Source organism: Lissotriton vulgaris, chromosome 1_1 (assembly GCF_964263255.1).
Source record: "Lissotriton vulgaris chromosome 1_1, aLisVul1.2, whole genome shotgun sequence".
NCBI lineage: Eukaryota > Metazoa > Chordata > Amphibia > Caudata > Salamandridae > Lissotriton > Lissotriton vulgaris.
Window position 1 is genome coordinate 940,797,796 of NC_141685.1, and position 18,911 is coordinate 940,816,706.

The 18,911-nt window shown below is 45.3% G+C and overlaps 1 protein-coding gene across 1 annotated transcript in view; it reads left to right on the plus strand.

The window, feature by feature from the left end:
* Positions 1–1,661, plus strand: part of LOC147748230 (keratin, type II cytoskeletal cochleal-like) — a 214,146-nt gene extending 212,485 nt beyond the window's left edge. Inside the window, exons 8-9 of the mRNA XM_086959155.1 lie at positions 794–822; positions 929–1,661. Of these exons, the coding sequence (XP_086815281.1) occupies positions 794–822; positions 929–1,356 (457 nt within the window). The 3' untranslated portion in view covers positions 1,357–1,661. The remainder of the gene's footprint in view (positions 1–793; positions 823–928) is intronic.
* Positions 1,662–18,911: the final 17,250 nt, after the last annotated feature.

Here is an 18,911-nt window from a genome sequence, read left to right on the forward strand (position 1 = left end):
GAATAAACAGAGTCTGGGAATGCAATGATATTCAGGGCTCTATAAAATATTGGGTTTTCTCTTAACTACTCGTCCAGTCTTGCAAGAGTCTTTGCTCATATTCAAGTTTAATGAGCCTCAGGCAACCTGTGAATTTCTTTAGACCAGTGAGGCTGTAATAGAATAGTGGTCCTAGAAGCTTCTTGTACTACAGGCGTCCTACATAGGGGTGGTCCTCATGTGATGCTCTACAAGCATGTAGGAAAATACATATGGTAGAACTTTGGGACCACTTGCTGAACGACCAGGCAAAGTTCATTCTATCTTTTGTTCTTACCTTATATTCTGATGTAAGGGTTGGCAGACTGTACTCCATCTGTGAGTGGTGGAGGACTTTTACTATACTGACAGACTACCATCTAGCAAATTTAGAGATGGCTGCCAACACAGTGGTCATCTCTGTACATTGAAGGGAACTGCCGACACATGTGGTACCTTTCAAGGTAAAAAGTATGGTGGATGCCCGCTATTAGTTTTGATGATCAGACATCTAACTTTTCCAAAGTTTTTGTTTTCCAGAAAAAATCTCCCAAAGTGGAAAACAATGATCCCTAATGATCCCGACAGCCTGGAATTTATTTCCAGGGTGAGGGTATCTTTATCGTTTTCTTCCTGTTACTCACCGCCAGCTTTTTCCTCGTGGTGATGGACAGGAAAAAAAAGATACTATACTGTCCACTCTAAATATAACTAAGTAGGAATGTATTGTGTATAACCTTCATTTTTATGCGCTTCTTTCTTTGTCTTTTTGCAGGCTGCACGGAACTGCGCCTATGACCATCTGTGAGTAATTTGCTGTTCATTTTGACCTTCTCCTTTGTAATTGATTTATGGAATGCTTAGCCTCCAATTGAACAAACTAACAATTTTGAATTTCTTTACTTTTCAGCCCTGGTCAGATCTGGAGCAGGAGGTGTGAGCTTTTTGGGTGGCAGCGGTGCGCTGAGTGGCAGTGCTGGCGGCCTAGGTAGCAGCAGTGGTCTGGGCCTTGGTGGCAGCAGCAGTGTACTCCGCGATGGAGGTGCATATGGCTTTGGAGCCAGAAGCGGAGTTGGTTTTCCAAATATGGGGATGGGTGGTGGAGGCGGAGGCAGCTTCAGCACTGGAGTCGGTCTCAGCATAGGAAGTGGTAGTTACAATGCAGGAGGGGGTGGTTTCAGTGCAGGAGGGGGTACCTATGGTGCAGGGGGAGGAAATTACGGTGCAGTAGGGGGCAGTATGACTGCTTCCAGTGCAAGGGGATTTGCCTCCGGAGGTGGAAGTAGCTCTAGTATGCAGATGTCATCTTCTACCACCAGATCAAACTTCAGAAATTAAATGATGAAAATGGAGTCCATATTCTCTAATACAGAGCTAGGAATACGACTGCACATAACATATTATCTGCCATTATTGCTTTAATGGGGAAATGCTGCTTTGGAATTTCTGAAAAATATTCTGTGACTGTTCATTGCGTTTTCCTTCTAGCCATGTTTAGAATTGTGTCTGCTAGGTAAAAATGTTTATGTGCAGATTCGTTTGCCAATTTTATTTAGCTCTGCACTGCGTAAGCAAGAGCTTCTATCGGAAGGAGGTGTGGACTCACAGCAATATAACACTGACTTTTAAGTCAGTTGTCCTTCGTCAGTGTCCACCCAGGGCCTTCTGTTCGCACGGCCATATTATCCCTCCTCACACCCCTAACTGCCCCACCCCAACAGTGTGTTACGCTTATTAGACCATAAGTAATTATTTAATGCTTTCAAGCTTTCTGACCATTGATAGGAAAGGGTCCTTCAATTCACAGCACTTCCATCAATGTTCGTTTCCAGCCATTTGATAGCCTGTACACTTCAGCTATCTTTTTCTAAAGCCCTGCAATTGGTCCAGCAAATTCAAACGCAAAGGATTGGTTTTCTAACGACCACACACCTGCATTTTCTTCAGCGTATGCAAACCGTACTTTTATTCAAGTTTCTTGAATTAAAAACGCAATGTGTCTTGGTAAAAGCGATATGGGAATGGCAGAAACTTTACTTCTTGGGTGGCAAGAGCAAACCATGGCCCTGCTGCCAGTTCTTGTACTTTGAGACTAAATTTGAATTTTATTCAAATAAAGAGCATTTAAACAGCATCATGCATTACTGTATTGACTTGCCTATTAAAAAGCAGGGAAAAGTGATCAGTGTAATTCTGGAACACCTTCACCAAAGGCGGCTTAATCTCACGAGATCTTGGAAATTTTCAGCAAGCCACAAAGAACGCTGAAAAGAGGTTTCTGCAAGTGAAGTCTTCCTATGAAGTGTGGATGATGCCCACCATATGTGAATGGTCCATCTCAGTTCCAACTATGTGGTCACCCGATTAATGTACATGTTACTTCAGAACTGACTAACCTGAATATAGTGCTATCAATTGTTCAGAGCACTTGAGCACCTAATCAGCCATTCTTCTAAGTACAAATGGTTTCATGGGTGATCTGTGCATGGTGAGATGTCATCCCTTTACAACTTTGTCCCCAAAGATTCTTGTGTTCCACGTTGCCTACAACACATAGATGCCCAAATGACCTGTAGGCTCATCACTAAGACCCACCTTCATGACATAGGCCATGGTCTCAAGAGCACAATATAAGAAACATAAATGAAATATTAAATAAAATAACTGATAATGTGGTATGGTCTAAGTAATTAGAGTGCCCGAATAACAATAATATATAAACAACTCCATGGACCACATTACACTAATGGCTTGACCACGAATGTAAGGTTGTTGAAGAAAAAGGCTCTGTGCAAGCCTTTCCCCGGCTCCTGTCCTTCTTGGGCAAGACCCCTTGCATGCTTCTTCATTCATATTTGATAGCATAACTGGGTGGTTATAGCGCTACATCTAGATCAGGATGCGAGGCAGACATAATTGATAGATGTAGGAAGTTAAGAATGTCGCTGGAGTAAAAGTTTCAGACTTGTTACAATTTGTGCAGAGCAGAATTCCCATGTCGAAATTTACTCCAGACAATTATAATATGGCCGAAATTTCAGCCGCAGGATTTCCCAGGGAACACTAGATTCGATTTTACTCGATTGAAATTTCAGCTTATAATAACACCTTAGGAAATGGGCTGCTGTACAGCTTGGCATCCAGTCTCTGGCACATGCATTTCCTTGTACCAAAGCACAGGGGAGCATGTAATGCTCTACATGACTTGCAGCACGGTCCCATTCTCCAACCCTCCTTTCCTACCTCTGACCGCCCGCCCTCGCTACTTCGCCCCAGAGTCCTAAAGACATTTACCCCTTTCTCCAGGCAGGTGGTAAATGTCTGCATCTTGCACCATGGAAATGAGAATTCTGAGCATAAATTCTGTCAGTAAAACCAGTTCAGTACAGTTATTCCCCATTTAAGCCCTCATTATGAGTCAGGTGGAGTGGAATTACCTCATCGAATTTCACTCCAGATTCCAAGCGGGTCTGTTTTTCAACTCCTGGGGGGATATTTATGAGCCCCTTGTGCTGATGTAGCATCACTTTGTGACGATTCAGCGGGGCTAACCACAAAATCATGTTTATGGCTGCCACGCAAAGCTACTTCGCATGGCTGTGAATGGCATTATAGCTATGGAGTAAGGCAACGAAGCGCAATTCGCTGCATTGTCTTACTCTGCGCTGTGGAGGCATGCCATGGGCGTCATAGTGGGTGTTCCTACGCAACACCCATGGATTTGGTCTATTGCCCAGATTTACAAGACCATATAAACCTGGGGATGCGCCAAAAACCTACTCCTCCCCAGGTGGGGCACAGTGCAACAAGGAGAAATAACTTTATTTTTTTCCTCATTGTCTCCTGTTTCAAAGAAAGATGAAAAAGCCTCAGGATTATTTTTGTGCAGGAAGGTGCCCCTTCCTGCACAAAAAAATACCTGCAGATAGCACAGGCACCCTTGCACCATGGTGTAAGGCTGTCGAAATGGCGCCAACGCAGGAGGAAAAGTCAGGAATGCACAGTTTTAAATAAATACAGTGCATTCCTGCCCTTTAATTTTGACGTAGGGCAGTGTAGCAAGGTGACTTGCTGTGCTGCCCTACGCCAAATCCCCATAAATCTGCCCCCTGGTTTTATGAGAGTGGGAGAACGAGACTAGATTTTAACATGTGGTTTTCAAACAGTAAAATCGCATGAGACTTTGGCTGCTGCCAAGTCTATTTCCCCATTTTCCTTCAGACAGCGGAGAGCATACAATGCTCCTCCCTGTCAGAAAACACCTCCCTCTTCCCTCATCTAGTCCCTGTCCCCTTTCTCACCCTTCACTCCACCCAGAGGTCCCTGCATTTTTTTACCACCTGATCAAAGCAGGTGGTCAATGTATGTGTTGAAACACCATAGACCTGGAAATTCCATGTGAATTTATAACCGGAAAAATCGGTCTTAAGTAGTAATTGCTCTTTCTTTCGCGTTTAGCTTGTTGTTATACAATATTGAGTAGATTTAACCCACGGTAACCTTGTCCCCTGTACTGTGCAACAAAGAATGACTGCCTTGGTGTTTGATTCGTAATAGCACCCTACTGGTGGGGTGCTGATGCATGGTACCATTATTTACCAGTACAGAGTTTCCACCTTGCCAATATAGTGCACCTTGCAATCAGGGTGTAAGTAACTTATGTAACTTTCACACTGTTCTTAGTCAGACTAGTTTACAATCTCAAATCTTAGTAATACATGAGCAGACACAAAGAATTGCATGGGAAGCCTAGGCTAATAAAACAACACAGTTTAGAGGGGGTCCTAGGGAATGTAAACACCAGCAAGGATCGGATCCCTATACAATAATGATTAAACACACCAAATACTCTGGTCTGAGAACACACATATGCCTGAAAAAGAGACAGCAAAGATGATCTCAAAGTGCTATTAAGGGAATCCCTAATTAGGGTGTAATCCCATCACCCACCGAGGTGGCATGCTTTATCATCTGGGATTCTCCTGTTGACGGGAAGCCCTAGCCCCGCCAGGGGCTACTACCCCCTCACTGTGAGGGAGGAGCTCAGGGATGTTTTTTATTCCCACACTATTTAGGATATAATAAATCCTGCAGCCGAGAAGACAACTGAATGAGTTGGGCGGCGGGCGCAGTGCGGAACTTAAAGAGAAAAAAATGTGAGTAAGTGATATTAAAACTAACAGGAGAAATATAGACTTTATTGGTTTGTTCCTGGCGTCAGGATTTAAAACAGAGCACCTGCAGTTTAAAATAATAACTGTGTGTGGTGCACATGAAGGAGTCTACATGTTTCAGCCTCAAGGACCCTGTAAGGCATAGGTCTTCAAACTGTGGGGCACGCCCTCTTGGGGGGGTGCGGCATCCCCTCAGGTTGAGCGCGCATTCCACCCTACCACTTCACCTTTCATTGTTGGTTCCAGGCCTGCAATGCCTTTTAGTCTGAAAGCGTTCAGCCTCTGGCATTGTGTGTCTCTGCCTGGGTTGATGCAGCTCGAGCTGCTGTGGGCTCTGCTGTGCAGTGTCTGGAGTCTTAGCTCCGGCACGCCCGAGTTTCACAGGTCTTTAAAGACCATTTGCATTGTAAACTGGTTACAGAGGCAGTTTATATTCTGGTTCCAGTACCCCGTGGGCCCCCACTCTGCCTATTCCTTACTTTGGCGGCAAGGCGGAGGATGACTTGGTTGAGGAGCTTCCTGACTGGTCGTGTTCAAGAAGTTAGGCTGGGCTCCCATAAATCCACACTAAGGGAGCTCAATAAGGGTGTGCCACAAGGCTCATGCCTAAGTCCTACACTCTTCAATGTGTATGTGGCACCCCTAGCCAACTTAGCTAGATCTTTCGGTTTCACCCCGGTGTCGTATGCGGACGACACCCAACTCCTTTTCCCTTTCAAAACTCTCACATCTGCAATAAAAAGATCTTTTGCAGATGGTATGAGAGCCATTGCAGACTGGATGTCAACTAACTGTCTGCAGTGCAATGTAGGGAAAACGGAGGTCATGTGTTTTGGACAAGCGGCAACATATTGGTCATCTGACTGGTGGCCCGTGGAGCTAGGCCCTGTCCCCACCCCCAAGAGTTCTGTCAGGAACCTGGGAGTGCTCTTTGATCAGCAACTTACTTTCAAGGGACATGTTAATCAGGTTGCTGGTACCTGCTTCCGGGCTATCGGGATGTTGAGACGAGTCTTCCCCTACATACCAGACCATCATAGAAAAACGCTCGTGCAGGCTCTGGTCATCAGCAGGGTGGACTACTGCAATGGACTGCTCCTCGGAGCTAACGAGGAGCAGCTCAGTAAATTGCAAGTAATTCAAAACACAGCAGCAAGGATTGTCCTGAATGTTCCAGCTAGGACTCCTTCTAGTCCCCTGCTGAAGAGACTCCACTGGCTTCCAGTGAGGAAGCGAGTCCAATTTAAGACTCTATGCACGATTCACAAGAGCATGATAGGGGAGGGCCCGAAGTACTTGACTAAGATCTTTCAGCCCTACATCCCGGGGCGTTGTCTGCGCTCCAGTCATCAGCAGCTCCTGCAGATACCAAGAGTAAAAAAAACCAGACAAGGTGGCCGTGCATTAGCCTATGCCGGCCCAACACTCTGGAATTCCTTGCCCCCAGAACTCAGATCAATTTCCAGTCATCTGTGTTTTCGGAAGAACTTAAAGACGTACCTGTATCCAGATAAATAAATAATTTACTTTTCAGTTTCTGCACCCTATATTAGTCATGCTTTCATAACTAGCACAATCTCGTGGTACAGCAATAGCGCAGAGATACCCCTTCGGGAGTTTAGTCTGGCGCTTTATAAGAATATAAAATAAATGCAGAGCCATTGTGCACATCAGTTTTTATAAGGAAACGGCAAATGCGAGTCTTGGAAATCCACTGTTCTCCTTATTTAATACAGTCGTCGGATAAGGTATATTTATTATCAGGGGTGGGGGAGGTGTCAGAATTCTAAGTGGGTGCCGACTGCTGGGGTATTTGTTTTTAAAATGAACCTCAAGTTAGGAAGCCTGGGGCATGCTTGCTATTACTCCTGCCTCAACAGCCTAGCTGGCAATCACCTTTGTGTGCCTCTCCTGAGACTTGCCCGGTACTGTCTGCGACGGCTCTGTCGAGTCCACGAGTCAGCTGACTTGGTATAAATTATAAGGCAGCAGGGAAAGATCCATTTTGGGGACTCTCAGGGGCCTCTCACATTCAATTTGCTTCAGCACAGACTCGGCCCGCTACCACGTGGGACAGAGATCGGCCTGGAGTCTAGACTGAAACTCTGCACTTCCATTTCTGGTGCTTTGCAACAGTTTTAAGATAATCTTATAGTTTCTCGTTTGCTCAAATGGCTGCGATTCCTGATACTTATGTTTCTCTCATCTTCATTGCTTGATTTTGCTTGCGAGAAAGTGTCACTCATAGTTGTTGAAATGCAGCCCATGCTAGGCCCACACTGGGCCCACACTGCATCCTCTTGCTTTTTGTTAGGGTCTCTCTTTCACCTTTGTGTTTCTAACCTGCTACCCTCTTGCTCAGTCTGGGCTCTCTTTCCATTTGTCTCTTGTGACAAACCTCAATATGCTAATAATCCCCCTGCCTACCAATTTGTAATATAGCCTGGCACTCTGTGCCACAGTGGGAGTTTGCCTTGGATCCTCCGAGGGGTTGTGATTGTGAACATCCCTCTGTGTAGGCAAGAGGGCTTTCTCTGCTGAGGGATTGTGACAATCTAGCTGTGCATGTCTGGGCTGCTCTGTGCTGAAAAGGTCATTCCTTCCCCCTCCAAAAGGAATCTGCCTTTAGTGAGAACAACTCAAGAAATGTTTGCTGTTTCTGAAACAAGCATTGACAAAGCCAAATGGTCTAAGCAATCAATGGTAATACATTTGTGTATATCAATAAAAATAGCCCCTGAGCCATACACAAATGCACTTACATTGCCATTGCCTATTGCTATCTTATTGCCGAGACCTATTGGCTTTGCCAATGTTTGTTCTGTTATCTTGTCTATGGCAAGGATGTGGTGTAACAGCCTCAGCTGATGACTATGGAGCTGGGGAACAAGGTTCAATTCTTGGTGTCTGCTCAACATCATGTGATTCTGGGAAAATCACTTTATCGCCCTGTGCTTACAAAAATGTAATATGTGCTAGTGTAGTGTAAAAGATGCTCCTGTAAAGTGCTCCAATACCTCCGGGTCATGTTCGCGCTATATAAAACTGCAAAAAAATCTATTACAAACTTTTGTGAGCACTCCAGTTTCCAGGGGCTGCTCAAGGTTGTGAGTCGAGCTCTTTATTTAATATTATTTGCCCTTACAACCTGGGTTCTTCAGGAGGGAATGGCCTGCAATGATGCAGAGTACCAGCTTCCAGAACTTTTTTGTCAGGTGGTAGCCGGTTAGGGAGGGCTCGGTGTGTAAAAAGGTATAGATGGGGGGCTCAGCGACAAAAGTTTGAAGATTTCTGCTGTAAGGTGTTGCGGTTTTCGTCAGGACCAAAAGATATTATGTGCTACTGCGATAAAAACAGTGTCGACAAAAAACGTGATAGCAAATACAAAACAACAATATTGTTACGTTACAGAACCAGTAATCCCATGTTTGGTGTATTTGATTTACTGGACGTCCCTGTAAATGACATAAGACGACAGAGGAGATCAAACAATGGAACTATACAGACAAACAGATTATTCAAGTGACCAGGTGCGACATCGTTGTCATCCTTGGTCATATTAGATTGACAGAACAACAAAATAAAGTGGTAGCTTACCCACTGTGTACGGATATGTCGCCTCACATCAACCTGGCGACAGCTCAGGGGAGGGGCATCGCTCTGTAAATATGGGGATGAAGCACTGTGTCAAAGACATAGGTCATAGTGAAAAAAAATGTACACAGGTTCCTATAGTATCAGTTAAAAACTATTTCCAGATCAAGCAAAAGCACAAGGTAAAGAAGTTAGCTGGCAAGTGTCACTGACTAGGGCCAGGGACACAGCCACTCAAAGAAACATAAGTAAGATTTAGGAAATAACAGAACATTGTCCTGATGCCTGTTACCCTCCATCTCTTTGTGCAGATTACTAATACAATGTGTAGCATGCTCATGAACATATCTAAGCAGGTTGTTATCGGTGTTTGACGCATGTCCTAATCATCAATGAAAACACGTGATAAAACTAGGAGTTCAAAAATATTACGCTTATGGAACAAAACCACTTAATCCTAGGGTAAAAACGGCAGTTGTGTATATTTACCAGCACCCAAGGACACTTTTAGATTTAGACATGTCATTCCGTACATTACAGTATGCCTAATGAGTCTATTACCAGTTCGAGTGCATGCCAATACTATTAGTGCGTGCACTTGTATTGTATTGTATTGTAACGGTATTTGTAGAGCGCGATTGCTGCCCGTGGGCGTCCAAGCGCTGAGCTGACCAGAAAGTGACGGAAGAGGTGCTATGGTACAGTGGGTTTGTCAAACAGCCATGTTTTTAAGTTTTTACGGAATGAAAGGAGATTAGAGTTGGACCGGAGAGAAAGGGGAAGGTCGTTCCAGAGCCTGGCGGTATTCAGCGAGAACATTCTTCCCCCTGCTCTGGCTCGCTTTACTCTCGGAATGACGGCAAGGAAGGCCTCCTTTGATCGTAGGTTCCTGTTGGGATGGTAGGGGGTGACAAGGTTTCTGTTGATCGCTGGGCTTGTGTTCCAGAAGGTGCGGTGCGCTAGGCACAGTGCCTTGAAGGCTATCCTCTGCCTCACTGGCAACCAGTGGAGAGTTTTTAGGGCAGGTTTAGCAGACTGAGTGCGCAGAATTTCTAGCAAGGCACGCGCTGCACAGTTTTGGACCACCTGTAGTTTTCGAAGTGTAAACTCAGGTGCCCCCATGTATAGGGCGTTGTTCGAGTCAAGGCGAGACTGGATTAGCCCTTGGACCGCAACTTTTTTGGCTTCTAGCGGCAGCAGCGGAAGAACCTTCCTCAAGGTTCTTAGAAGGCCGAAGCATGTGGCAGATAGTTTTGTGGCCTGGATGGAAAAGGAGAGTTTGTTATCCAACCACACTCCCAGGCTCTTCACGCTTTCCTTTGGGGTAGGGGGGGGACCCAGTGCATTGGGCCACAGAGAGGTGAATGGTACTGGAGAGGGTGGGCCTAGGAGCATGAGCTCCATTTTGTCTCTATTTAATTTAAGGGAGGAGTTGGTCATCCATCCCTTTATGTCCTCTAGGCAGTGTAGCAGATCGGCTGGGGAGCACTTGCTGTTCTCGGTGGCCAGCGAGACCACCAGCTGAGTGTCGTCGGCGTATGACACGATTTTAATGCCATACGGTTCGACGACACTTGCCAGCGGCCTCATGTAGACGTTAAACAGCACAGGGCTCAGGGAGGAGCCCTGTGGAACTCCGCAGCTCAGGGGTTTGCTGGAGGATACTGTTGCACCGTCGAAGATCTGGAACGACCTCCCAGACAGGAAGGATCCAAACCACCTTAAAGCGTCACCTGAAACTCCGATGTTATGGAGACGGTCTAGCAAGGTGGAATAGCTGACCGTATCGAATGCGGCACTTAGATCAAGGAGGATCACTGCCACTGATCCTCCTTGGTCCAGAATCTTTCTCGTGTCTTCGGTGACTGCTAATAAGGCGGTTTCTGTCCCATGTTGTGGTCTAAAACCAGTCTGGGATGTGTGCAACAGCGAGTGATCCTCCAGGAACTGTACCAGCTGTGCATTTATGTGCTTCTCTAGCACCTTGCTCGCCCAGGGAAGGAGTGAGATGGGACGGTAACTTGACAGGTCGTTTGGGTCTAGGCTAGGTTTCTTTAGCAGTGCCCGTACCATGGCCTGCTTCCAAGCTGTGGGGACAGAGCATGCAGAGATGGACGAGTTCAAGAGGTCCAAGATTACAGGCAAGGTGGCTTTGCTTGCCTGCATCAGGATGTCTGGAGGGGCGGGGTCACGGGGAGATCCTGATTTGACCGTGCGGGCCACTTTGCTTAAGGTGTCGAGGTCGAGAGGGAGAAAGTGCTCGAGCGACGGTTGGCCTGGATGGGGAGGTGGTCTGAGGAGAGGTGGTTTGCACGCTTCCGGGGAAGTGGCTACAGATGGGAAGGTGGAATAGATTTTTAAGACTTTGTTATAGAAAAAATCTGCAAGCTCATTGCATTGCTCCTGGGATTTGATAGGGGGGGGGGGCGTGGTGGCGCTGGAGCATTGTTTTATGATTTGGAAGATTTCCTTGGGTTTTGACTTTGCTTCCATTATTTTCTCAGAGAAATAGGTAGCCTGGGCTGCTCTAATCCCTTCTTTATATATCTTAATGGCCTCTTTGTAAGAGGTCTTCTTTTCTGGGAGGAAATCTAGGCGCCAGGCTCTCTCTCTTTGTCTGCAAGTGCGTTTAAGCTGTTTTAGAGAGTCAGAAAACCAGGGGGCAGATCTGTGAAGTCTCTTGGAGGAGGATTTACGCATCGGTAGAGTGGAGTCTAGTGAGCAGGTGATCCAGTCTCTGTAGATGTCATTTCCCACATTAGGATCCGGGCAGGGTGAGGGGCGGGTGGAGTCTAGTTGGGACAGCCAGGATTCCAGCGGGAGTTTTGACCAGTTCCTCCTGATGGTCACTTGGGGGGGTGCTTGGGGATTTTTATGAGTGGCCCACGAGAAGGGGATCAGAAAGTGGTCTGACCACGGAAGGGGAGAGGGTTGATCAACAGTTAGGTCCAGGCAATTACTAAAAATGGGGTCCAGCAGATTGCCTTTTTCATGGGTCGGAGCCGCCACTAGCTGGGTGAGTTGGAGGGCCTCCAGATCTTCTAGTAAGTCCTGAGCGATGTGATCAGCAGAGGAATTAAAATGAAGATTGAGGTCCCCCAAAATCGTGTGGTTGGCTGATGTGAGGATTCTTTGTGCAATGATTTCTGGCAGGGACCTGTGGAACAGTTTTACAGGTTCCGGGGGGCGATAGATCAGGGTACCTGAGAAGGAGTTGTTTGCATCGAACTCTAAGCAGAAAGCTGCGCTTTCACAGTCAGGGATGTTGTCTGCCGAGAAACGGCATTGGTACTGGTTTTTCAGAATTATCGCCAGACCTCCACCTCTGCCGACCGGTCTGTCCACTCTGAGAATGTGATAGCCTGCGGGTAGTGCTCGCACCACGTCTGGGTCGGAGTGGGCAGTGAGCCATGTTTCTGTCAGGAAGATTGCGTCAGGTTTTTTCTCCTCAAGCAATATGGCTATCTCCGTATAGTGTTTCGGTAGCGAACGGCAGTTTAGTGCAAGCATATGGAATACTTGTGCCTTTGCCGACGGAGTTTCGCGGAAGGGGTGCTTGCAACCCTGACATGAGCCGGGTAGTACGGTGGGGGCATATATACGAGGGCAATGGGGAGTACAATTCCTACCTATTTTGTGTAGGGCCGCCGAGCTGTAAGTCCTGCTCTGGGTAAGGAAGGGGCCAGGGGTTATGGCCCTGGGTCCCGGCTGGTCGCGGACGGGCGCAGACGGGCTTGCCTTAGGCGCGCCTTCGGCGCGCAAACGGCGCTCCCACTGCGCTCGTCCGCTGCGCTTCCTGTAGATGCACATTTGTAGAGCGATGGGGCGTGGCCTCTAGTGGGCGTGTCCGGCGAGCGCGCCTGCTCTAATGGCGGCCGCTTTGTTGTGATAAGTAGCGCTACAGCGTATGCACCGCTGAGTGCTTCAGGGGGTATTATGGCAATTCAATTGTTTTTAAAAAGCACAGATTTACAAGTGACACCACACAAGGTTTAAAAAACTTGGATTAGCCAAGTGTTCTTCGTTCAGTACCTCCAGCTCCCGGCTTCCGCCTCAGGACTGGGTCAGCTGATCTGCACTGTACTATCAACTCATTTCCGTTAATGTCTTAAAACACTCTGTTGAGTAAAAACACTTAAATAGAACTGGTTGTGTGTGTGAGAGAAACTGAAAGACACCAAGACACGATAAAGCATCTTTCAGAGCGTAATTGTTTTGAAACACACGCCGGAATAAAAAAACTAGTTGTGTTGGTACTGAAAATTTAAAGGCACTCAGAAAAGGTGTCTCTAAAAGTTAATCCCAGACTGTCTGATGTCAGTCACTCGACATCAGTATGCAACTCGTACAGTGTGCACTAGCATCTAGGCAGGTGGAATTGGGTGTACAGTGCTTTGACCAGTTTGAATTATCAGGGGCAATAATAGTGGCATCGCTCTAATGTTCAAGAATAAACTTAGACATAATGATGTGGCTGAAAATACATTTCAATCGTTAAACAGTCCTAATTACAAAGCAAATGGCAGATCCCCCCCCCCCCCACACCTAGGAGCTGGGGGCCATTAGTGGCACCTCGGGCGGGAGCCAACCCAACTTCCGGTTCTGGAGGGTCAAGGGGGATGAGGGGGCATCGCCATTAGACAGGAAAGGTCGGAGGGGTGTCACCAAGGTGCGCTGGCGACCCTCCTAGGACAAAGGAGATAAAAGGCAGGGGTCACGAGTGGGAAGCCCTCTTTGTCCCTTCACCATGGTGTCCGGCGGATGGGAGCCGCATATTAGTTACCCACCCACCCATCCCTTAGATTAGAGGGTTGTTGGCGGAGTGGCGGGGTCCCGGGCAAGATAAATGGCAGGGACTCCAGATTGGCGCAGACGGTCTGATCCTGGAACAAACAGGACGGGCAGTCAATGGGACGCCGGGCTGGCGGGAGAGGGGGTTGACCTGCTGGTGGTCCTGGACTCTCCGGCCCTACCTGTGAAGCCAGCGCTTTTGGTAAGCAACTTTGAGGGAGATGGCGTGCAAGAAAGGCGCCAAGCAGTACTCTGGTGATGCATCTAGGGGATAGACGACTGGTAGTTATCCCAAAGGTGAGCTGTGAAGAATTGGCTGTGGCCTGCTGGCTCAACACTCAAAGAATTGGTTGTGGCTTCTGGTGCAACATGCATCAAGTGTGGTTCTGGAGATTCAGAATGTAAATGCAATATATATCAACCTTTGGCTTAATTGTATATTTCACAAGCCTATTGCCTTAATCAATGTGTGTCTATTTGGAATTTTAATAAAGATGGTCGAGAGTTGACTGTGCATCAACAAAGTAAAGATTGCGTTTATCTGAAGTTAATAAAGATTACACAGTTAAGACCAACTACTTGCCTGGTTTGCTTTGTGGGGGGGAGTGTAACAAATGGGAAATTTGGGCGCTATGGATGGGGCGAATCGCAAGCGGTATGCCAACTATAATGCCGGGCGTCTAACCGTCAGCGTGGCTAATCAAGAGCCTGTTGCTCAGCATGCGTATTTATTTAGTTCGCAAAAAAGTTCAGATTCACATGCCTTTATAGTGCGAGGCCCTAACCTCTCCGTCGAGACTCCGGGCTTTCAAATAGCTGGAACCGGAGGTGCTCGACCGGCTCTGCTCGGTGATTTAAATAGAGAGCTACTGTGTCATGTGACGCAATTGCATCACGTTCCCTATTTCGAAGGCTGGGAACACCGGGGCATGCTGGGAAACGTAGTCCCCAAAGTATAATGGTAATATTCATGTGTAATATCAATAACGTTTACCTTGTATGTATATATATCCAATTCGTAAATGCATGTGAGAAAAGTTTATTTGTGATTGCAATTATGAAAGATACCCCATAGTGTTGTTTATATGTTAATGTCCACTAGTAGGGAGTGTTCTCAAGTATATGGAAGCCCATGGTTCATGGCTCATTAACTTTTATATAGCCCCAAAGAGGGTAGAAAACAAGTTACTTATCTGTAACTTCAGTTATCCAGTATTGGTATCTTTCATAGATTCACATGCCTGAATCATTCCCCGTCGCCGAGGCGAGAGTCCGACGGTATATAAAAAAGCAGTGCCAAAGGTAAATTATAGTAGTAGGCCTAAGAGAAAGGCCTGAGACCTAAACTGTAGTAGCCTATCTACCTCATTATGCCACAAGGACCAAATATTTTGTCCCAACCAATCAGCCTACAGCACCTTCTAGAACCCGCTCTGCAGAGCCAGTTCTCCTCAGATTTTCGTTAGCACAAGTGGGAAATGAGTATTCCAAAATTAGAGAACTGACTCCCCGGGGAGGAGGGTGGGTGCATGTGAATCTATGAAAGATGCCTAACACAAAAACACAGGGGGTCTACCAGCTTAATTACGTGGCTGTACTGTCAATCCGAGTCACCAGGATCTTGGGGTGTATAAATCACATGAAGACAGCTTATTTCAATATAAGATGAACACTATATGTATAGGAAAAAACCAACACAGCACTGATCATTCGTACATGGCTGACAAATCCAAAACAGTTAGGAAAAGGTTTCCATCAAATTTACTCAATGATCAGTCCTATCATTTGGCCAAACCCAGGTGTTTATCAGGCTGGTCCCCTGATCATTGGGACATCAAGCACCGCACCTTTTATTGCTGGTTAAGGATTTGGTCCACCAACATAGACGAACCGTCAGTGATGGCTGATCTTTGATATTCAAGTGAATAACAGTGCAACAGAAAATATAGTGACTTTAAAATAGGATGGAGTGTCCTCCTACTAATAACTTTATTCTGCGGACAAAATACACCTCCTAATTAAAAACCTAGAACAGTGCAAGAGAGACAGGCAACCAATATCTGTCTAGTACCGGGCCAACATGTTTCTGCCTAGCGGGTAAAAAATCCCATGGCATTCGTCAGGGCCTCTGTTCTTATAGTAGTTGCACTAATAGTAGTGAGACAAAAGAAACACCACCATCACCAAAGTGGGAAAAGTAAAATGTAAAAATGGTTGAATACGGTACAACCTGTAACAACCGTAGACATTAGCCCTCCATATCAGTTAGGAAATACGAATTCTATGGAGGAAAATGTATAGCCGTTAATTGTAAACTTACTGTGTTAGTCACCTATACATTTTAATTCACCAAAATTAATTAAAGAAAATAATGTATTCATGCTCACCCTTCATGGTAGGGAAAAGGACCTCACCTCACCTGGACCTTGCTCAGGTTATACGAGGCCCAGCGCTACAAAAATATAAGAGGTAAAACAGAAATAGAGCCCCCTAAAGCATAGTTTCAAAGCATTTTGAAATGCCCCACATACTTTCTGTCTACCACATCCCATTATATCTAGATACCAACAAGTGAGGGGACTCCAGCACTCAAACTATGTGTGCCCAGCCTCTAAGCATCCCAGAACTATCTTCTAACACTAGACTGTACCCATAAGGATTATTTACATATTACTAGTGGGACTAGTAGCCAGCTAAAAACTCTATCAGCATCATTCTTTATGGCTATATTTCACATACTAGGATTACTGTGGCTCCTACTTAGTGTGATCAGCTGTAGACTCACCTATTCGTCGGTACCTCAGGCTCCCATCTGAGTCATGGGGGAGGCACCGACTTGTAGTTGGTCTCTTCTTTAGTAGTGTCTCAGGGGGTTGTTGGTATGGTAACCCTCCACCTAAGTTGTTTGAATTCCGACCTCGGATTGATAGTATAGCCACATAATTAAGCTGGTAGACCCCCTGTGTTTTTGTGTTAGACATATAGAAGTAGCTGGGGATAATAACCAGGTACAGGTCTTTAAATCAGATATCCCTTGGACCCTCTCTGAACTGTTTTGTTGTTGGTTAATCTATGAAAGATATCAATACTGGATAACTGAAGTTACAGGTAAGTAACTTGTTTTCTTATCCAGTATTGGGGTATCTTTCATAGATTCACATGCCTGAATCAGAGTAGCAAGCAGTATAACCATATACTGTCGTTTGTGGATGGTGGGAGACACTGGTTCATATACTCCCAAATAGCATCCTCAGTATTTGAAAAAACATCTTTCCCTCTTTTTTTTTTTAACTGAGTAATCTTGAAGAAAGCAAAGCTATATCCAAGTATTATATCTATATATATATATATATATATATATATATATATATATATATATATATATATATATATATATATATATATATATATATATATAGATAGATAGATAGATATATAGATATATATATATATATATATATATATATATATATATATAGATAGATAGATATATATATAGATATATATATCTATCTATATATCTATATATATATCTATCTATATATCTATATATATATATATATATATATATATATATATATATATATATATACACACACATACATACACACAAATATTTAAAATCTTGCAGACATACAAATCTGTACATTTGCATGAATATTAGAGATTGGAATAATAAATAAAAGGGGCAAAAGCACTCCAGTCTGATCTTAATGAAAGAGATGGCGTAGAACAGCCTGTCCAATCGCTGCATCTTCTTGATGCGAAGATTGAAGACAGTAATGCTTCATGAACGTGTGGACATTTTTTCATGTCGCAGCAATACATATATTTTCCGGAGATACTCCAGAAAACAAAGCTGTCGACGTTGGTACTGTTCTTGTCGAATGAGCTTGGACTTCCCTCTGCAAAGGTTTGTTAGCCTTGACATGGCAGAAATGAATAGTAGATACCAGCCATCTGGCTATTGTTGCCTTTGCTTGACCATAAACCACGAACAGCTGGTTGGATCATCTGGTACCCTTAGTTTTCTGTAGGTAGAATTTTAAACAGCGTTTAACATCCAGCGAGTGTAATGCTCTTTCAGCTGGAGTGGATGGATCTGGAAAGAATGTTTTTAATCTTACCGGTTCGTTCAAGTGAAATTGTGTTGGTACTCTCGGAATGAACCTGGGATTTGTTCAAAGGGTTACATAGACCCAGGCAAAATGTAAAAAGGGTTCCTTTATAGTGAAAGCTTGGATCTCACTAACCCTTTTTTCTGAAGTAAGAGCCAGTAAATGGGCAACCTTCAAAGTGAGGAATATGAGATCAGTTTTATGTATCGGCTCAAATGGACGGTTCATTAACTGCGCTAGCACTGTGTTGAGTTCCCACTCTGGAGGGGTTGCTCGCACTGGAGAGAAGGCTTGGAAAAGTCCTTTCATAAATTGTTTGACAAGTGAAGAAGAGCAGAGAAAAGGACATTTTGAACATTTCCTGAATCTGGAAAGAGCAGCAGGATGTACTTTGACTGATAAAAAAGTAAGCCCAGACTTGGCTAGAGAAAGCAGGAGCTTGAATTGAGTGAATAGTATTCGCCTCACACCAACAGCAAAATCTCTTCCATTTGAAGCGATAAGGCTTGAATGTGCTTTGGGCACGAGATTTGGCCAATATTTCACGACAGTCCTGTGAAATGTTGAGGTCTTTGAAGTTTAAGAAATGAGGAGCCATGCGTGCAAGTGTAAAACTGTGGGCCCGGATGTACCTCTTGGCCTCCGTCCCTTGACAACATCGTAGGCGTCGGCAGTAGGCGAATGAGCTTGTCTTGAGACAATAGTAGAAGTTCCTGGAACCAATATTGTCTTGGCCAACGGGGTGCAATCAGAATAAGATGACAACCTTACAGCTTCATCTTGCGGAGCACCTCGGAATCAATGGTGTTGAGGAAAAAGCGTATGCACAAATCCCTGACCATCGCATCCCTCTTGATCCCTGTTGAGGGAACCTGCTGGCGTAGTATCGACATTCCTTGTTCTCTTGTTGCGAATAGACCCAAGCTTGAAAACTGGGTTAGACTGTTCCTTTTCCAGCTTCCACTCGTGACAGTCCAACTGAGATGTGCTCAGCGTGCCCGCCGGGGTATTGTGGAGACCCCTGACGTGTTTGGCTCTCAGGGCATCTTGTGGAATGTGACCCCTTCCCACAATTCCTGATCCTCTTGCGAGAGCCTAGCTGATTTCGTTGCTGCTTGTTTGTTGATATAATACATGCTGATGGTATTGTCGGTGCGGACTAGCACAGAGGAACCCGCAATCCTCAGGAGGAATGCTTGGATAGACAGAAAAATGA